The sequence below is a fragment of the Athene noctua genome, chromosome 25, assembly GCF_965140245.1.
Source record: "Athene noctua chromosome 25, bAthNoc1.hap1.1, whole genome shotgun sequence".
NCBI lineage: Eukaryota > Metazoa > Chordata > Aves > Strigiformes > Strigidae > Athene > Athene noctua.
In genome coordinates, this window is record NC_134061.1 from 5744366 (window position 1) to 5764549 (window position 20184).

Consider the following 20184-nt stretch of genomic DNA (forward strand, 5'->3'; position numbering starts at 1 on the left):
CCCGCCCGGCCCTTCCCCCGCGGGCGCGGCGCTGACAGCCGGCACGGGGGATTCTGTCGCGACAGGCGGCGCGGGCAGCCCGGGGGCCTTCCGCGGCGGTGTCGGCGGCGCCGGCGGCGAGGGCAGCGCGGCGGGTGAGAGCGGGGCCGGGGCCGGGGGGCAGGCCCGGGGGTGCCGGGGAGGGGGCGGTGAAGACGGGGGGTGCTCGGCGGGCAGGGCGGGGCCCTCGGGGCGGTGCAGGGCTCCGGGGGGCGGCGGGCGGGCCTGGGGCGTCGCGCACGGTGCAGGCCGGGATCGGGGCCGGGAGTCCCGGTGCGGCGCAGTGCTGGGTGCGGGGGGTGGCTCGGGCAGATCCCTGAGTGCGTGGGGCGGAGTCTACAGCCTCCTGCGACCCCCTCCCGGCCCCTAGCATGGACACCGACCTGTACGACGAGTTTGGGAACTACATCGGGCCGGAGCTGGACTCGGACGATGACGACGACGAGTTGGGCAGAGAGTCTAAAGATCTGGATGAGGTGAGCGGTGCGGATGGGTGGAGGGGCAGCATCCTGAGGAGCTGGCACGGGCCTCGTCCTGCCCCGTAACCCCCACGGGAGCAGGGGCTGAGCACTGTGGTCGTCACAAGCTGCCGGTGATGGCTCTTCCCTGCTGGGTTCTGCTTTGCCGGTGCAATTTGACTCCTGAGGATCAGAGCGGATTTGGTTTTTAGAGGATTCTGTGTCTGTGATAAAGGGAAAGTTCCTCCTTGAATCATGGTTAGAACTGGGAGCTTCTGTAGCTCAGGCTGTATTTGGCTTTTTCTGTGTTCAGTCAGATGGAGGATCCGCAGCCAGTCAGTGAGGTCGTCAGGCCTTGAGTAACATGTGCTGGTGCTGCAGCAGTATTGCCAGGAGCTCGATTCCTCGGTGGTGGGGGCAGAGCAAGACTCCACAGACACCAGAGGGGAGTGGTGGGGGCAGGGCGGGCAGCAGAGGCTGCTGTACCACGGTGGAGAAAGCATCGTAGGGCCGGGAGAGCCCCTTCTAGTTCCTGCAGTTTGTCTGAAAGTGGCGTCTGCGTGTGCCCGGGTTGTGTTGTGCACGAGTGTGGTTCCGTTGTGGATAGGAGCAAGGGTCGGGAGTTGCTGCCTGTTGAGGTGTCTCTGCAAATCCTCTTGCTGTTCATTCTCAGCAGGAAGAGCTGTGTTGCTTACAGAGAGCACCTCTGGCAGCTGCTCTGCAGCTGGGTGTGAGGTTCCAGGGCCGCGCTGGTGGTTCCCTGGCTGGGTCCGTAGCTCTTGTTCCACGTTCGATGCCAGGCCTGTACTTTGTGGTGTGACTGGTGTTTGCAAAGCACTTTGGTGCTGGCAGCAGCTAAATGTGAGAGTTGGTTGCAGCTTGAGGATGATGACGATGATGACGATATGGGGGACCACGACGAGGACCACCCTGGGATGGAGGTGGTGCTGCATGAGGATAAGAAATACTATCCCACCGCCGAGGAAGTCTACGGGCCTGAAGTGGAGACGATAGTGCAAGAGGAAGACACGCAGCCTCTCACTGGTAAGTGGTGATGAAGTTGGGTATGGAGGGAGGGGAAGGCTCTTAATGGATCCTTGGAAAAGGGAAAATAACATTCCCCTCTGTTCTCCCCATTGTTTTTGATGTCCCTTTCGAGTTCCCTCTCAGCCCCAGGAACGTGTAGACTCTTGTTCGTTTAGTGGAGTGCAGATTCTGGCACTCGGGGTTATTACAACTGCCAAACTAGCTTCTGAAAAACAGATATCAGCAGATACTGGAAAGATATTTAAGGAGAAATGAAAATGCATGTAAGTCCTCTCATCTGATCCTTCTGTACTAGAGTAGAACAGTTCAGTTGGAAGGGACCTACAACGATCATCTGGTACAACTGCTTTTATAAAGAGTGAAGGGAATCTGTCAGCTTGAAAGCTGTGGTTTTGTCTGCACAAGTCCCTGTTTCCTCTGACCGTTTCTGAGCCTGCGGGGTTCAGGGTCTCTGGTAACAGTGTTTTATTGTTCTCTCTCTTGTTTTCAGAGCCTATTATTAAACCTGTGAAAACCAAGAAATTCTCTCTGATGGAACAGACGTTACCGGTCACTGTCTATGAGATGGAGTAAGTCCTGTGTAGGGGTTTTGAGCGTATACGCTGGCCCAAGCCATCTGTGCTGTAACCCCCTCCCTTTTTGTTGTGTACAGGCAAAGGTGGGGAGGCAGCGTGGTGTGTGCTGTGTGGGGGAGGCAGCTTCTGGGGGGCATTAGCTTTGTTTCTTACTGACACCAGCAACGGAACTGAGTGCAGCCGTTTCCCAGATTTTGAACCAAAAACAAGAGGAGGAAAATACAACGCTAACCACTTTACAAGTATTTTCCCTCCACAGTATGCAGCACAGTGCATAGTTTTTCTGAAACGGGATGTAAATCTTACCCCAACAGCTGATATAAAGCTTGGTAATTGGGATCCCTTGTGGGGCAGATGTGCTGAAGGCAAGTTTTTCTAACTGGCTCAAGAAATATTCATATGGCCAGTGTGTGGCACACCTCATGTTGGGGCATTTTGGGTTGATCCCAGTGACCGTTGCCTTACTGCCGTCCCAAGTTAATTCCCATCTATGCTGGAAGAGTTTTCAGAGGGAATTTCTGTGCTGCTGGTGTATGTAGGTCAGCGTAACGCTGCAGCTGAGCTGCACTCTGCTGCTCTTGATGGTGTCTCTGGCTGTGTCCTGCAGAGCAGCCCCTGGGACACCAGAGTTGGGGAAAACCTGGAAGAAAATCCAAACGAATTTAAAAGTCGGGTTATAGTATCTCATGGAACTTTAGTGAGGCATAAAACCCGTTGTGTACTGTCTCTGTTAAAAATACATAATCTTAGCATCGACGTCTACATTTTGTTGATGGTGGAAGGGCTCTTTATCCCTGCGTGTGTAGTGTTTTTGCATGTTGTCTTCTATTTGACGATGAACAGATTGAGCTGTGTGAGTGTCTTGTTAGGCTCATCTTTCCATACGCCGTTTCGTGGCTAGTTTTAATAGTAGTCCTCAAGTGTAGATCCCAGAGCCAGATGCATTCCCTGTGTGCCAGACCCCCATGTGAGCAGTCCCTCTGGGTATCATCAAGGATCTTGTTATTTTCCAGCAACAGAATTTCCCTGGGGTTTGTATTCGTTGGTTACTTGGATGCCCAGGACCTTTTTGGAATGGCAGCTTCTCGAGGCTGTCCCCTGGTACTGTGTGTGCCGTGTCCATTCATGGGATCATTGAATTCCAGCTTGGAAGGGACCTCAAGGACCGTGTGGTCCAACCTTTCCTGGCAAAAGCACAGCCTACGCAGTGGTAGTGGTAAGCACCCTGGTTGGACAGATTTTTGATCGAGCTCGGTACAACCCAAAGAGCCTGCTGGGTCTTATTTTTCTAGGCAGTCCGTGTTGCTCTTAGTCCATGCCCTGTACTCTTCATGATCTACCGCCTCCCTGATCCCCGTGATCCCGGATCTCTCTGCTCCTTCTGTCTGTAATGAATTGCTCTTTGTCCTGCTTGTTGATATAAATGGTTTGGATGGGGCTGAGAGAAATTCCTTGTGGGACTCAGCCAGAAACCTGCAAGCTTGGTATTGATTTCCCATTAAACCTTATTTTAAGACCGATAAGCAAGCTTTTAATCAGTATTATTATTGATTTTTGTATTTTTTAGCTCTTAATCAAAATGTTGTACGTTAAGAAGTCTACTGCATCAGTGAAAATTAAATCTTTTTAAACAGGAGATTATTTGACAGCACTTATCTTCTGCAGGCCCGTAGCAATGGATACGTGTTTTATAGCCTCCCATTACTGTTTAGGGAAGTTGGTAATTTAGGACCTCAGTTATATTCTGGCCAGGTTCCATGCAGAAGGGATCGGGCCATCATTACCCAGCTCAGTTGCTGATTCTAAAACCATGTAAATTCCATTGCTGTTTCCTTGAGGCCCTGGGAACATCACTGTTTTAAGACCTGAAAATCAGAATTAATGGTCTGCGGATCCCCATGGCCGCCTCTTCAAACTGTGTGGGGTGTGTGTTATCCAGCTCTGTGATTTACTTGAGTGCCTGCCACTATTTGAGTGGAAGGATTTCATCGTCTGAGTACATGGATGTGACTTTTGCTCTAATACTGACTAGAAGAGAAGAAAAATACTCAATAATATTCCATCGCTGGCAGTTTTACCAGCTCCGTATTCTCCCACCCACTGCCATCTGTCTAGGACTCCAACTCTCTTGTCCTCCCCATCTGGAAAGTGGGATTCTTCCTCCGCAGGGCATTGGCAGAATGAGAGTTTGGAGAGGATTCAGGGGGCACCTTGGATAGACAGTGTAGCTGAAACGGCACCTACTTTTCTTAGGCACAGCAGAAGCCTCCAACAGTCTTTTGTGTTTCGTTCCTGCAGTTTCCTGGCAGATCTGATGGACAACTCGGAGCTAATTCGAAATGTGACTCTGTGTGGGCACCTTCACCACGGCAAGGTAGTGTGAATATCCCACATCTATCGGGTAGTAGTAATGATCTGTTTGTTGCCTCCTTTTACCGTTGCTCCTGAGCCCTCGACCTCTCCAGCAGCAGTCTCTTTCTGCTCCTCTTGCTAATGCTTATTTGTGGGTTTTCTTTCAGCCACGTGGAAAGAATAACGTGCCCAACGTTCTCTGTACTGCTACTGGAGGGATGGGATTGTATTTGTCTTTCTCTGTCTGAACGTAGTCCCTTCCTTTCTCTTGTGCTCTGATGTTTTTCAGACTTGTTTTGTTGACTGCCTGATAGAACAGACACACCCAGAAATCCGGAAGCGCTACGACCAGGACGTAAGTGAGCTTTTGGAGTATTCTGCCCTGGGGAACGTGGGTTGGATTTTACACTTGGAGCGTGACTGTACGTGTGGAAAATGCAGTTTTAGTGATTAGAACGTAGGATTGGAAATCCAGAGCTCAGTCCTGATTCTGTCTCTGTCATTCACCTGCCACCTGAACCATCTGTAAAGAGTTATGGTGTCCTGCTTCAAACTTAATATTTGATACCAAATGTGACATTCTGACTCTTGTTTTGTCTTTCAGCTTTGTTACACTGATATATTGTTCACTGAGCAAGAGGTGAGTGAGTCTTGTAGAACACGCAGTGATTTTTATCCAGCTATCTCATGCTTTACTCACAGTTACTTACTGTAGGCAGTTTCCTGTTCCATTTTAACATCTTTTTGTGCCTTCTGCATTTTGACCTGTTGGAGCGGGTTCAAAGGAGGCCACAAAGATGGTCAGGGGGCCAGAGCACCTCTCCTGTGAGGAGGGGCTGAGAGAGTTGGGGGGTTCAGCTGGAGAAGAGAAGGCTCCGGGGAGACCTTAGAGCGGCCTCCCAGGGCTGAAAGGGGCTGCGGGAAAGGGGGGAGGGACTCTTGATCCAGAGGTGTAAGGATAGGATGAGGGGTAAGTTTTAAACTGACAGAGGGCAGATTTAGATGAGATCTAAGGAAGAAATTCTCCCCTGGGAGGGGGGTGAGGCCCTGGCACAGGCTGCCCAGAGCAGCTGTGGCTGCCCCCTCCCTGGCAGGGTTCAAGGCCAGGTTGGACGGGGCTTTGGGCAACCTGGGCTGGTGGAAGGTGTCCCTGCCCGGGGCAGGGGGTGGCACTGGATGGGCTTTAAGGTCCCTTCCAACCCAAACCAGTCTGTGATTCTGTGATAGTTTTTTTATCAATAAAATGATCTGCTCCTCTTGTTTCCCTCAGTAAGATCCTCGGTCCAACGTTCTTCCATTTCCTGCAACCCTCATGTCCATGTTTGATTTTATTTAGCCGAGATGATAATCTGCGTCATGATGAAAATCTGCACCACAGTTATTCCAGCATATGAGTAACTCCTGTTTTCTTTGAGGGAAAGAAGTGGAAGGGTTTTGCAGCAATGATGGATGGGGAGAAAAACTGATTTCAGAATGAACATATTTGTCCTCTGTTTCCTTTGATGGGAACTCTTAGCTGGGAGCTCTGACTCCTTGTGGTTGGGTGGGAATGGGAATCTGATTTTGTCCTACTCGTTAAATATTGTCGTGACCAGAACAGTCCTGTGAAGTGTTTCTTTCTCTTCATCTTAATGCTCTACTCTATACTCTGGGTGATCAAACCTTCTGCTTTGAGGTATAACTTGAGAGTAGCAGAAGGGCAAAGGCACAGAAGAACACGTGTCTTCTGTCTCGGGTGTTGCAGTTCCTCAGGTGAGACGAGGCGTGGATTGTGCAGTGGGAGCTCACCAGTCTGAGCCAGTATGGATGGAGGAGCTGAGCTGGATACTGCAGCAATCTGAGGTTGTTACTCCCTCCCTGGGAGTAACAGGATGTCCTGAGTGGATGTTTACTTCTTTCCGTCTTCCTCATTTTTCTTTGGTCACCTTGCTGAAGTATTTTTGTTGTAACTGATAATGCTGGTTTCCTGTCTTTCAGAGGGGAGTAGGCATCAAGAGCACACCAGTGACTATTGTTCTGCCCGACACCAAAGGAAAGTCTTTTCTGTTCAACATCATTGACACTCCAGGTGATTGTGTAATCCTGAAAATCCTGTTTTGGGATGCACTTAGCTGAAGGCAGGGTGATGTGTGGGGCAGATCTGTGACCGTGTGAACCAAGATTTCTCTCATTAACCAACCTCTGTGTTCTCTGGCTGGTGCTGCTGACAGGAGCAGAGCAGTACAAGCACATGCAGTGATGGTTAATGAGGGCATTCAGAGAGCTTTGGTGTTGGATTGCAGGGGATTGGGTAGCATTGGCTCTCAGAAAAACAAAGAATCTACCCCCTGAAACCGCACTGATTCATCTGGAAATGGCACCCAGGTGCATGCAGCCCTGGGAAGTTTTCTTGTGCAAAAACGCATGTTTTGTTTTGTGGGTTTTGTAGACGATTCCAGCCTAGTCCTGAGCCTTTAGCTAAATTCTTTCTTCTGAAATCACTTCCAGAAGTAACAACTCTGCAGCTGGCTTCTAGTCAGGCTTGTGTTTCTGATTAGGAGGCCTAATTACGGGCTAATGGGGCTGCAGATGTGTTTCACTCAGGTGTATGAGGAGCACATGTAGAATTGGATTTTCCAGGTAACACCTTGCCCAGTGGGGGCCGTGCTTTTCTCAAATGCTGTTGCCCCACCGTGAGACTCTAAGCAAGTTCCCTCAAGCCTCTGACAAGCTTCTGTGAGGGGAACATAATCACAGATCAACTTGTTGTAAGAAACTAAGGCCAAACTTTAGGAACGAGGGTCTTGGGACACATCTGTTGAGTTACAGCGCGAGATGAGGGAGGTTAGAGCGCAGGAGGAGGCTGGAGGGAGAGGCATCTGTTGTTCTTTGGTGAGAAGTAATCTTCCTCCTTTTCCTGAAGTACTTGCACAGAGCTGTGAGAAAAACAGTAACAAATGTGAGGAAAAGTGCCTGTTAAATGAGTTGTTGTTGTGTTTATTCTCAAAAAATAGCATTAAAGCTGAAGCAGATCCCTCTGCGGAGCTCTGGCAGCTGCTCCCGGGTCCCTGTCTGAGGAGGAAGCCGTCTGTGTTCTGCCTCGCTGCTGCGGAGCAGGGGACGGCTTTCCACCCTCTGTGCTGCTGGTGTCAGGGCTGACTCTGGTTCTCAGCACCATTTTGTGTTGTCAGTTTTTCTGACGAGGTGACAGCTGGCCTTCGTATTTCGGATGGCGTTGTACTTTTCACTGATGCAGCCGAGGGGGTGAGTGCCACGTTCTCTCTCCTAGGGGTTAACTTCAAAACCTCTTCCTCTGGAGGGTTTGATCCTGCCTGAAGTGAAGGCCTGGCCCTCAGCTTTGCGGGGTGAAGGATTTTTGAAGGACAGGTGGGGAAGTGAGAGTGTTTTCCAGGCAAAACAGGGAGTCAGGCCTCTGGCTTGTGTGTCCAGGGCTGACGTGATGCGTGTGCCCTGTGGGCTGATTATCTAACTTGTTTGCCTCTCCATCCTCATGGTACCTAAAATTGAGCAGGTTATGTATATCCGAGATGTCCCTGGGGTAGGATTTAGGAATTCAGTTGGGTCAGCACCTACTTCTAAATTTCAGGAGGATTAGCTGATGGCTGAGCTGAGGCTTTCCTACAGAGTTGCAGCCCTGTGCGTAAGGGTCGTTGGTTTGTCTGTCACGCCCCAGAGAGCATTTTGTGGAGGGCTTTCACCGGGGGTGTTTGTGCTCGTGATTCCCTGCAGGTGATGCTGAACACGGAGAGGCTGATCAAGCAAGCGGTGCAGGAAAGGCTGGCAGTGACTGTGTGCATCAACAAGATAGACCGACTGATCCTGGAGCTGAAACTGCCCCCTACAGATGCTTATTACAAACTCAGACATATCGTGGATGAAGTTAACGGTCTGATCAGGTATTGGGGCGATGTGTCGTTGGTGCTCGCTGTCCCTGCTCTATTTCGGGTGCTTCCCTCTGTGAGCCCTGTGGATGCCTAAAAACTAATGAGTTTGTTTCTTGATAGAAAATGGGGTGGGAAGAACTGCTGGGAATTCATCTCAGCAATATATTGAGTTAGGCAGGCTTGACTCTTCCTGACACGTTTCATGGGATCAGCTCTTTTTTTCCCCATTAAAAAGTGGGGAAAGTGGCTGTATGACCAGAGCAGGGAACTTCTGTGCTCCCAGATGTCTCAAATGTGCTGAAATTGTCCGGGCTGTATCCCAAATTACAGGTTGAGATGTCTCAAAGCTCTAAAACACCTGTTAAAAAACCAATGGGAACTCGTCCCAACCCCTGAGCAGAGACTCTGGTGCTGGTGGGGTCAAATCTCCCTGCAAGACCCTGCTCAGAGAAGGGAGGGACATCTTCTCCAGCTTTCACAGCAGCAGTGCATTGTTTCTGTGGGTTCTTCTGCATCCAGGTGATCTTCTTAACAGCATTCTGCCCTTGGAGTGGGTGTGAATTTGCACACAAGCTCCCCTGCCTGTCTCTGTTCAGTTGCTGCAGGCAGCTTGGAGCAGGGTAGTTTCTCCTGTCCAGCATGCTTGTGAGTCCGTTAGAACTGTTTCAGTTCAGTTCTATCCCTCCTACATTATTTGCCTTGTATTATCTTTTCCCTTTGCTTAGTTGACCAACTTTGCTGCCTTTTTTTAGGGGAGGAAAAACTCTACCTGACAAAAAATACAAAGCACTTGTGCTGATTAACTTTAGTTCTAGATCTTGAAATATTTCTTTGCAGACTGATGCTTTACAGTTAGTAGTCATAAAATGATTCTGACCCTGAAACGTTGATGGCAAGCACGCTGCAGCCCGTTTTAAGATGCTATTTGGCAATCACTTGCCTATCACATACTGCTCTTTGGTGTGGGAAGTAGATTTGTCTTCTGTGGTTCATAGCACTGATTTTATTTTTTTTTCTTGTCTCTACAAACTGTCTCCTCTCAGCATGTATTCCACCGATGAGAACCTCGTTCTGTCTCCCCTTCTGGGGAACGTGTGTTTCTCCAGTTCACAGTACAGCATCTGCTTCACGCTGGGATCTTTTGCAAAGATTTATGCAGACACATATGGTGAGGATTATCCAGAAACCTTGTACACTTTAACATCTCATTTCCTAACCTTTTTTGTTGAGGCTTTCTGAGCCGTTCAGCTTTGCCTTTCACTGCACATGTATGGGCAGTGTGCGTGTTCTTGAATTTCAGGGCGTTGAGAGGTGCTGCAGCCCTGGGCCCTGGGTCGTAAAGAGCAAAAGGAGTTCTGACTTGTTTTTAGCTAGATAGTCTCTCCTGATAAATGTTTATTGAGCCAGAAGCCAACATGTGATACGTACGCTTAATCAGAAAAACCAAGTCCTGCTGTGGCAGTTGAAGGCAAGTGTATGTGTTGTGCTTTGCCTCCTTATCACAACAGCTCAGGAGCGAAGCAGTTAAGTTCTGCCTGGCTTTTTGCGAGTCTCCAGAGTCTGAGACTCAGCTGCAGCCAGGCACGAGCTTGGCCCACAAGGTTTTGCACTCTTGCCCTCTTTCTTTTTTAAGAAAGTGCCTTTTCCTGCCTTTGATTTAATTTTCTGTTCCCCAGGTGCCCGCTCAAGGCAATCTGCCACTTGTACAAGCGGGCCTTTTGCTGGCATTAGCCAGCTGTACAGCCAAGGCTTTTGAAGTCTCACGCTGGGGAGTTGGGGGTGATCTGTAGGAGCCGTGAGCAGGGGAGGAAGGATGTAAAGCAGCTGGCCCAGCTCTTGCAGAGAAGTTAGCCAGAGGGAGGGTGAAGTTGTAGAGGTCAGGGACTGAGGTGTCAGACTGTCGTGCGTCCTGGTGAGTTTGGAGAAATAAATGAGCTGCCTGGGCGTCCCAGCGTTAACTCTGTGCCTCTAGGCTGATCCCCCTTCGGGGGAGCGCTGCAGATGCAGGCAGGGGTGGTGGGAGATGTCATCCACGTGGGGCAGACACGAGCTGAGCGGTACTTGGAGTCGGTAATACTCGATTGTGGCCACCAGGGATTTTATGTGCAGCCACCGTACTTCAACTAACATGAGTTATAGTAGTTTAACTGTCAAAACCGCAGCCACCGTGAAATTTCTTATGCTTGCACATCTGCCCACAGCAAAAGCTTGTTTGGAAACTACTGTAAATTATCACCGCTGCCTTATTATTTGTAAATTCACCGTGACAGCCAAGCACTCCACCGTTCCTTCGGCACTTGGGTGTGTGGCTGTGCTCTTAGTGCATCAGCTGAAAAAGAGAAAAGAACCTGGAGATGTTCAGCAAGGCAGAAAATGCTTGCGATCAGCCTGCGGGGTGTGAGCCATCCCAGTACCTTGGCACTACAGCGTCAGGTTGCAGCGTTAACGTTTGGAGAAGGCAGCAGATGTAACTGAGTTCCTGCAGCGTGGCGTCTGGCAGGGCAGCTCTTCTCCGCTTTAACCTTGTGTGTAATTGAGGGAGTTGAAATGTCCCTGAGAAGCAAGTCTGTGACCCCACAGTGTACCTGGGCTGCTGGTGTCGTCCTCAGCGGACTGTTTCCTGCCCCCTCTCTGCCTGCTCTCCCCAGGTCAGGGCTTAACCATTCCAAATTGGGACCAAGCATCGATCTATTAAATCTTCAGGGTTGTTTTAAAGCCAAAACCTAAAGATTTTCAAGGTGAGATAAATGCAGTGACTCTGAGAGACTTCTGTCATTTTGCTTTTTCCCTGTAGGAGATATCAGTTATCAGGAGTTTGCGAAGCAGCTGTGGGGTGACATCTACTTCAACGCGAAGACGTAAGAAGCCTGTTTAAACATCTGTTTAGGTTGTTCTCTCTTTTTGCTGTAGAATGTGGACTGAGCGACCACCCGAGGTCCCTTCCAACCTGAGTTGTCCCGTGATCCTGTGATGGGCTCGTATCTGGGAGGGGTTGGGTCAGGCCTCCTGCTTGGTGTGAATTTGTGTGGTCCATCCCGAATCCCACAGCAGGGACAGAGCCTCCTCTGGCCTTCGCGTGGAGTCGGCACGACTCCTGTGTGACAGCTTCCCGGAGGCTTGGGAGGGAGAAGGAGATAACCTGGGAAGAGCAGAGGCTGTGTTTGCCGTCGGGGTGCTTGCAGGCTGCAGATGCTCTTCATGTCTCTTCTTTGGTCTCCCATAGCCGCAAGTTCACCAAAAAGGCCCCAACGAGCAGTTCCCAGCGCAGTTTCGTGGAGTTCATTCTGGAGCCCCTGTACAAGATCTTGGCTCAGGTATGTGGGGGTTCATTCTCCTTCCCACAGTTGCAGGTAGGAGCAGCCAAGGGCTGAACACTACCCGGTGGTGTCTGGTGCCTGTGGGACTCGCCTGTCCCATCCTGCGGTGGGATCTCCACAGACGGTGAGCCACTGCTTAACAGCTGCTCCTTGCAAATCTAGCCCTCTGTTTGCACAGTTAATAGAACTGCCTTTGCTCTTTCTAGTGTGCCCTAACATCAGCCAAGGGATAATGTGAAGCAGCCACCAGTTCTCCTTTGAGCTCTAAACCAGAGCAGGTCAAGAGCCCTGAGGGCGATGGCTGGTGTGTGGAGCTGCACCTGGGAGTTACTGGCCTGGACCCCACAGCAAAGCTGAGAGTGGTGCTGCTTGTCTTGCAGGTGGTGGGGGACGTGGACACGACCCTGCCCAGGACACTGGATGAACTTGGCATCCACCTGACCAAAGAGGAATTGAAACTGAACATTCGGCCTCTCCTGCGGCTTGTCTGCAAGAAGTTCTTTGGGGAATTCACAGGTAAATGTTGTTTGTCTTCCCCTCCGTGGTTTTCGCAGGTCCATGTCTGTCCTGTGCTGGGGACCCCAGAGCTGGACGCAGGGCTCCAGGGGGGTCTCACAAGAGCGGAGCAGAGGGGCAGCATCCCCTCGCCTGACCTGCTGGCCACACTGCTGCTCTGGGTGAAGCCCAGGACACGGTTGGCTTTCTGGGCTGCAGGCACACATTGCCAGGTCATGGTCAATCTTTCAGCCACCAGTACCCCCAAGTCCTTCTCTGCAGCGCTGCTCCCGGTCCCTCCATCCCTGAGTCTGTTCTGGTAGTGGGGATTGCCCCAGCCCAGGCCCAGGACGTTGCGCTTGGCCCTGTTGAAGTTGATGAGGTTCACATAGGTCCACTCCTTCAGCCTGTCCAGGTCCCTCTGGATGATACATATGGCCTAAACTCAGAAATTGCCTCAGAGAAGCAGCTCAAAGCCCCACATTATTTGATGTTGCCAAGTATCCCATCCCCTTGTTGCCTGCAGGAACATCGTGCTGGCATCACACCTGAAGCCTCTAGAGAAAAAGGACAAGATGGGTAAGAGGAGGAATGTGCTGTGGAATCCCTGTGCAGTCCGTGCCAAGGCCCCGCAAGCCAGCGACGTGGAAATACCCCAGGTGAGGGACACACTTCCTGTGACTTTGTCCACGTATCAAAATTGCTCCGGAGTAATTTGGGGATTATTTTAAAATGCGAGAGTTCTTCCTAAATATCTCTACATGTGAGCAAGCCCTCAAAGGCCCCAAGCACGTGGGTGTTTAGATAACCACAGGGGTCACTCCTGGCCCCTACTTTCTGACAAGAGCTTGCATCAGCTGCTCCAAGAAGAATCTGCTTCAGCCCTGGGGAATCTAAGACCAGCTGCACAGTGTCAGACCAGAGCTCCCAGTACCCCACCTCTGCTGGTGGCCAGTACCACATTCTTGGGGAAGAGTGCCCTCCCTCGACCGCACTCTTCCAGCTGGCTGCAGTTAGAGACAGAGAGCCCGGGCCGTGCATCTGGGTCATCACATTTAATCGCCACAGACCGCAGAGCTGTGAGCGTGGCCAGTTCTCTCTCACCCCATGGTTTAGTTCTGCATCATATGGAAAAGTGCTGATTTGTTTTAAACCTGCTGCCTGATGAGTTCCCTGGATGCTCCTTAGTTCTTCAGCTGTGGGAAACAGTTACTAAACATTTTCTACCCAGGTCATTCGTGGTTTGAGTGGCATCGGTCCTGCCCCCTCCCGTGGACTCTGCCCACGCTGCTGAGTCCTGGCCACTGGACGTGGAACTGGGGATGTTTCCCAGGGATGTTTCTCGTGGGTTTTTTTGACACCGAGTTTCATTGGCCTGTTTATTATGAGATCTTTCTGCAGCTCTTCCAGGCAGCTTTGTGTTTTCGTGGACTGAGCAATGATCTGCCCAGAGCAAATTCTGTTCCGAATCCCATTAGTACTTGGGCTCTGATCTGCGGAGCTGCTCCGGTTTGTGTTTAGGCCCAGCCTGATGTTGCTGTGCCTTGTCCTCGCTCTCTGTGGAAAAGCCCAAACATTTTAACCCTCCTTCAAGTCTGTGCGTCAGTTAAGGCAGCGGTGATGAGTTCAGCAGTTCAATTCCATCGTGTATAAAACAGGATTTCCCTTTATCTGGAGGTGCCACGCGGAGCTTTGTGCCCCCTTTCAGTGCCAGCTCTGCCACAGATCCCCGCCAATGCAGCCTGTTACGAGACGGTGTGTCAGGGCCATCTGCATCTTGTCTGGGGTTTACATCTCCTGTCTTTTTTCTCCTCACTCCTTTGATTTGCCGCACAGTGCTCGAGGTGGAGCAGAGGTTTTCACTGAACTACGCCGATCTCCAGGAGACCCCTTCCCGAGCAGTGACGGTGGGTCCAGGCTGGGCAGCATGTCTGGTTCTGGTCAGGGTTGGGGTTACTCCACTACTGCTCTGTGTTCATCTGCACCAGGTTTCATGTCTCATCCATTCTTCCCTTATTTTCCCCCAAAGTTCTCTGGTTTCTAGGGGGCTTGAGGAACCTGGAATTTCTTGTCTTCATGTTTTGCCACCTCACAAGCTTTCTGCAGTCCTTTGTGACATCCACAGGTTGTTTGGGGCTGGGGGAGGATACGAATTTTCAAGTGGGAACAAACCAAAATGAACTGGATTCCTATTTTTTCTTTCAGGAACTGGATCAACTGCCCAGAACCTCTGCCGAATTTTACAGAGATTGGCGCAGATGCTTAAAAAGCGGAAGAGAAAAATACCAGTTTTTGCTTGAACTCGGAGGGGAGGCCTTGGGCAGAATTTTTCAGGCTGACTTGGGCTTTGGCCTCCTGGGTGAATTCCTTACGGTGCTGGCAGAGAACATCTGTCACGAAGACAGAGATGCCGTCCTTCAGATCTTACAGAGCCTTTCGGGCACCAAGCGCTTCGGGTTAAACGTGGATCTTCTGAGCGAGTCCGAGAAGGAGAGCAGCAGGGATTTGTTGAGGAAGCTGCGGAACATGAGTGGGGGTTACGGCACCGCTGGCCATCCCAGCAGCCCAGCTGGCTGTGGAGCAGAGAGGGAAGCCCCCCTCATGGACAGCAGCTTGCAAAGGGAAGCCGAGGAGGACAGGAGAGTGATGGAGCTGAGGAAATGTTACCGGGTCAACTGAAGGAGCAGAAGCACCAGGGTGGTGCAGAGACAGAGTGGAAAAGAGGCTCGACGCTTGGCTTTGGCATCATTGTGTGAAACGGAGCAATGGGCTATTTCTGGAGCATTGCTGTACATTTCCCTGCTCCTGGGAGCCACCCAGAGCAATAGTTCTGCACAAATAAAGGTCAGTTACCGAGAGGACTGTGCTGTGGTCTCTGGGGCAGGGTGTCCTGACAGAACTCTGTGAGAATCTCTTAGATGAGGAGAACAACCAAGGGAAAGAAAAAATTGGCTGGTATTTTGAAGGAGAAACCAGACCCCAAATTATCCCTTCCCTTTGTCATCACTGACCATTGTCACTGAGGGGATTTAAGAAATGTAACCAGTGACACTTCTTGTTTATCCGTGCAGCCGCTGGAGGTAGAATGGGCTGATGGAGGTGGAGGTGCTGTGCAGGGTGGTGTATCTGGGACTGATCGAACCAGGTATTTTATTATTATTTTACCTCAAACAGCAGGGCACGGGCTCAACCTCAGAGATCCTGTCACCTCATGGTCCAGTGATCTCAAACTCTATCTGGTTTGCCAAAATTCCACACAAATTGAAATGCAGAAGGAACTGACAGGCATCAGTCCAACAAAGAAACTCTGCAGAGCTGCCTAATAGTGTGTCTAAATGGAGTTGCACTTCTGTTTTGGCTGGAGCCCAGAGAGGCCCTCGGATGGCACAGCTCAGCACCTGCCCCCCGAGCTCCCTTGCAGTTCTACTCTGGGAGGGTTCTCAAGCTTCTCCCAAGGGTGCTGAGCAGCCCCGTGTGTGTTACGTTGCTCAGACTTGTTACGGAGGCTCCCAAACAAGCAACCGGCCACCAATATAAAAAATAAAAATTTTATTATTAGTAACAGCCAACCGGCTCTCTGTAAATTACCGATTCGAATGTCTGCGGGAGGAGAACAGAACAACGTTCTGGGGTTTAATAGCAGCCCAAAACACTTTACAAAGCCTCACTCCCTGGGGTTTAACGGCAACCCCAAACGCTCTGTCACTCACCTGACAAGTGAGGGCTCTCACCCTCGAGGACCTGCTCAGGGCAGCGTCCCGACCCAAGGGCCCTCGAGGAGTTTCCTTGGGCAGCGTCCTGGCCCAAGGGGAGAGTCCTCGACCGCAAGGTGCTGCTTCAGGGGACGAGCTCCAGATGGCTCCCCCAGGGATCTCCATTGACACCCAGACCGAATCTGACCTGTAGTCAGTAGCGGCTCCCATTGGCCAAAGGTCTCACCTACCGTGAGACCTTGAAAACAAAGCCAGCCAGAAGCTGCCACACTTCAGCAGCCACGAAGCTCCACTTGCACTGGCGGATGCGCCTGCCACAAGATTGCCTTGAAATCATCTCAGCAACAACGGTCGGGTCCATTTTGTTCCAAACCCGTCTAGTGGAGCAAAAGGGCACCCCCTCGCCCTGGCAGACTATTCCCATCCCTCTCCCACCTTCTCTGTGGAAACCACTGGGCACCTGATTGCAGGCTTCAGATTCACCTCTGGGCCTGGTACGGGAATGTTGGGCTTTGTGGCTTCTGTCTTGGGGACGCCTGTGTCCCTGCAGCCTGTTGTGGGTGCGATTCCTCTTGCCTTTGGGTAACACTTGCAAAGCCGAGGACTTGCAGAAAGCCAAGAGTTGAAGGCTTAAATGAAACAAGAAGGTGCTGGAGTTACCCGGGGTCAGGATGGAGGATGCTGATGCAGGAGCAGCCCTGACACAACGGTTCCAGCTCTGGTGGGAACAGGCCCGGCGCTTTCAGCAGTGCCCAGGCCCAGCGCTTGCACTCACGTCCTATGTCAAGGATGGGAGCAGCCCGCAGCATCCCCATCACTTGGGGAAAGGCAAAATAACTGTGGTTTAGTGAGAAGACTCAGGAGAAATGCAGTACAGGAGAGGCTGTGTGAATGTTTATGGGAGGACGGGCTGTTAGACAAGCCGAGATGCGTTTCCCAACAGTCAGTTCATGGTCTGACCAGAGCGTCTGCTCAAGAAGTGCCAGTAGCTGAGCTGAAGGTCAGAGTCAGTGGGGAGCAAACAGCTCCCTGTCACCGTAGGGGAGATGCATTTAAGGCCTCCACGGCCAGTTCCAGCATCAGCCCAGACAAGGGTGATGTGAGCAAAAGGACTCACTCCGTCACTCAGAGAGGGAGAGTCTCAGACATGACCTGTGTGGAGGGGCTTCAGCTCACAAACCCTTGGAAAGCCAACAGGGAGGACACAGAAGTCTCAATAGCGTGTTTGAAGCCTCTCCTGGGCCACGGAGGTCAGCTGCCATTGGGAGAGGGTCTTCTCTGGGTTCGTTGTGCTTAGAGGGCTCAGAGCAATGACCCACGTTTACTGCCTGTGGGTCTTTGCGAAGATGGTGGCGGTTCCCTTGTTCCCACCACGCTTCCATCGCTGCCCCTTCCCGCCGAGGCTGCGCGGCACAAAGGACCCGCCCACTCGTTGCCCGGGGCAACACGCAACAAAGGCTGGGGGAGAGAAGGGGTTCTGGAACCCGGGTACCGGGGACAGCCAGCCCCGGGGAGGGACAGAGTGCTGCCCGGCAGATACTCGCTGGGATCGGGTGCTGGAGCTGCTGCTCGGTCGCTGCTGCCAGGTCATTCGCAAACCTCATTTTTGGTGAGCGAGCTGGGGTGTGCGTTGTCCCTGCCCGGCGCTGGCACTGCTGGCCCCGTGCGCGGGCTCCTGCTGTCCCCGCCGAGGACGCGGTGCCTGGGTTAGTTCTGGTGCCTGCAGAGCCCAGCGGTGCCATGGAGACGAGGCTGCTGGGAGCCGCCGCTCTCCTCTGCCTGGTAGATGTTCTCCAGGCTTTTGCCATCGAAGACAAAGGAGACTTGTTCAAGAGAATGGTTTGTCCCTCCTTCCTGATGTTCGACAACGCCGCTTACTGGGCCGACATGACCTTCGAGCTCCCTTGCAACTGCAAGCCTGAAGAGGTCTCTTCTGTCGTCTGGTACTTCCAGAAGGACCTGGGCAGCGCCAAAACCACAGTCCTGACGGACTTTTCCGGCACCGTGGTTGTTGACTCGGGCCACATTGAGAGGGGCAGCAGCGTGCTGAAGCGCTTCAGCATCCGAATGTTCAGCCTCATCGTCTTCCGAGCCCAGGTGACGGACTCGGGGCACTACCTGTGCGGCACTAAGCAAGGGGACTTCTTCTACGGCTACGACGTGGACGTGCAGCCCACCACGGACATCGCGGTGGCTTTTGTGGACAGAGGCCAGCACGTCCAGGAGGACGACACGCAGAAGCTCTTCAGCCTCTTCACCAGCTTCTGGGACTGGACCAAATGTGACCGCTGCGGGGTGAGAGGTGAGCAGCGGCGCATCGGGCTCTGCTACGTGCAGAGCGCCCAGCTGAACCCCCGCTACCGCACCGCTGTGCCCAACGTCACGTCCTGCGGCTCGAGGGCCGTCCCTGCACGTTTCCAGCACCCCGTCCACCTCCGGAGACCTGAGGTGGCCATCCGAAGCTGCCTGAGCCCTTGCCCGAAGGAGGAGGCCCCCGAGGAAGGCGTGCAGGCCATCTCCAATGTCATTGCCAAGCTGGGCGAGAAGCCCTGGCTGCCCCGCGTCCCCATGCAGTTCCACAAGCAGCCCGCTGGCACCGGCCTGATCCTCGCGTGCCCGGGAGCCCGGCCTGAGCACGCCGTGGCCTGGGACAAAGGCTCCGTCCGGCTCTACCGCTCCCACTACCTCATCGGCGTCAGCAAGAGAAGCCGGGTCTTCATCGACCACGGAAACCACCTGCACATCCCGCGGCTCCGCCACAGTGACAGAGGCACCTACTTCTGCTGGCGGGAGGGCAAGATGGTGGCCGGCTTCCAGCTCCGTGTGACCCCCCGGCAGCAGCGCCGGCGGACGCTCAGAGACCCCGAGACGATCAACGCCATCAAGGTCATCGGCATGAGCTTCGCCATCATCACCCTCATCTTCATCCTCATCCACATGTGCTGCTACTACTGGGGGCGTGAGGGTGCCCCGCCAGGGTGTAACGGACCCGCACGGCCCCAGCCAGGCTCTCTTAATGCTCAGGCCAGCCTCCCGTGAGACGTTTCCAACGCTCCGGCCGTTAGAAATCACAGGGCGCTGCCAGCACCCCCCGCCCTCCCCTCGGGGTCGAGCGCGTGACGGCGAGGGCCGATGTGAGAACTCCCCGTGCTGCGGGTTGGCGTAGCAGGGCCGGGGGGGCCACACCGCCACGACTCGGTCCTGGCTCTGCTGCGGCCTCGCGGTGGCGGTTGGTTTTAAGCTCAATATAGTCCTTTTCAAAAGAAGACTTGGACTTGTCGCAAGGTTTTCTGGCCAAGCTCTGCAGAGTTCTCGAACTGCATCGGTGATTTATTAGAGCTGTTTTTCTAAGATGCTGCTGAAAAGATCCACCAGACTATTTTCATCCAATAAATTCTTGCTTTTCTTGGCCGTTTTCTTTACTTTTTTCATTGCTGAGAACTTTGAGTGCCAACGTTTCAAAAAACTCAATGTTCCTTTGAAATCCTTAGCTGGAGTGAACCCTTTTTTTTTTTTTTAATTTTAAATATCTCTTCCTTTTTGAAGGAAAAAAAATATTTTTCAGATTAATCTGGTGATTTTCCTCAGAAATTTCTCTGGGTTTAGATCTTTTTTTAGCTCACCCAAATCAGCTCAGACTTGTGAATCGATATTTACGCCTGACAAATTTATCATGCGTGTCCCCCAAAGAGGTTGGCATCTCTACAGGGTTTAGGTGGCCCCTTGCTTGCTCCTCAGCACGGAGCAGGACTTCTCTGGGGGGCTCATCTCCACTCCTTTTTCCCAGGATCGGGGATTTCAGCTTTCCCAAGAGAAATCCTGCTGTGCAGGAGGGCAGCCCCGAGGGTCCGAGCGATGCTCAGGCCCCTGCACCACGCAGAGGATGTGCAGGATCTCAGATCCCCCATCAGTCCTGAGAGCTGCAGCCGATCCCAGGAGCTTCCCGGGAGCCGCAGCCCGGGGCTGAGCTGCAGTCCCTTAGGGGTGTCGACCCCTGAGGCGTTGGCTGTGCCTTGGGCGGCAGCCCTGGGCTTGTGCCCCCGGCACCTCTGAGCCTGGCTTGGGCTCCCCAAGGGCCTCGCCCCTCGGTAATGCCAAACAACCCCCGGCACTGCCTGCGGAGAGGCAGGTTGCAGGCGCGACCTTGGAAGCACCACACTCGCGTTTTAGCTTTATTTCTCACCTCAAGCTGCCGCAGGTGTTAGTGCATTAATTCAGTAGCAACGTGGGCTACAAAGCACCAGCCCGAGGCTGCTCGAGGGGGACCGAGTCCCCCGGGCCGCTGCCATCCCACCCTGGATGCC

The 20184-nt window shown here is 52.5% G+C and overlaps 2 protein-coding genes across 2 annotated transcripts; both read left to right on the forward strand.

Moving 5' to 3' along the window:
- Positions 1-85: 85 nt before the first annotated feature.
- On the forward strand, positions 86-14508 carry LOC141970127 (116 kDa U5 small nuclear ribonucleoprotein component-like). The gene is made up of 16 exons (XM_074926499.1): positions 86-134; positions 410-515; positions 1376-1541; positions 2035-2113; positions 4418-4493; positions 4761-4826; positions 5076-5111; positions 6449-6545; positions 7623-7714; positions 8201-8367; positions 9399-9523; positions 11150-11213; positions 11579-11669; positions 12053-12188; positions 12694-12826; positions 14373-14508. Exons 2-15 carry the CDS (start codon positions 411-413, stop codon positions 12717-12719), a joined length of 1326 nt encoding a protein of 441 aa, XP_074782600.1. The 5' UTR covers positions 86-134; position 410; the 3' UTR covers positions 12720-12826; positions 14373-14508.
- A 346-nt stretch (positions 14509-14854) lies between these two features.
- On the forward strand, positions 14855-19400 carry LOC141970126 (Ig-like V-type domain-containing protein FAM187A). The gene has a single exon (XM_074926498.1). It carries the CDS (start codon positions 17621-17623, stop codon positions 18917-18919), a length of 1299 nt encoding a protein of 432 aa, XP_074782599.1. The 5' UTR covers positions 14855-17620; the 3' UTR covers positions 18920-19400.
- Positions 19401-20184: the final 784 nt, after the last annotated feature.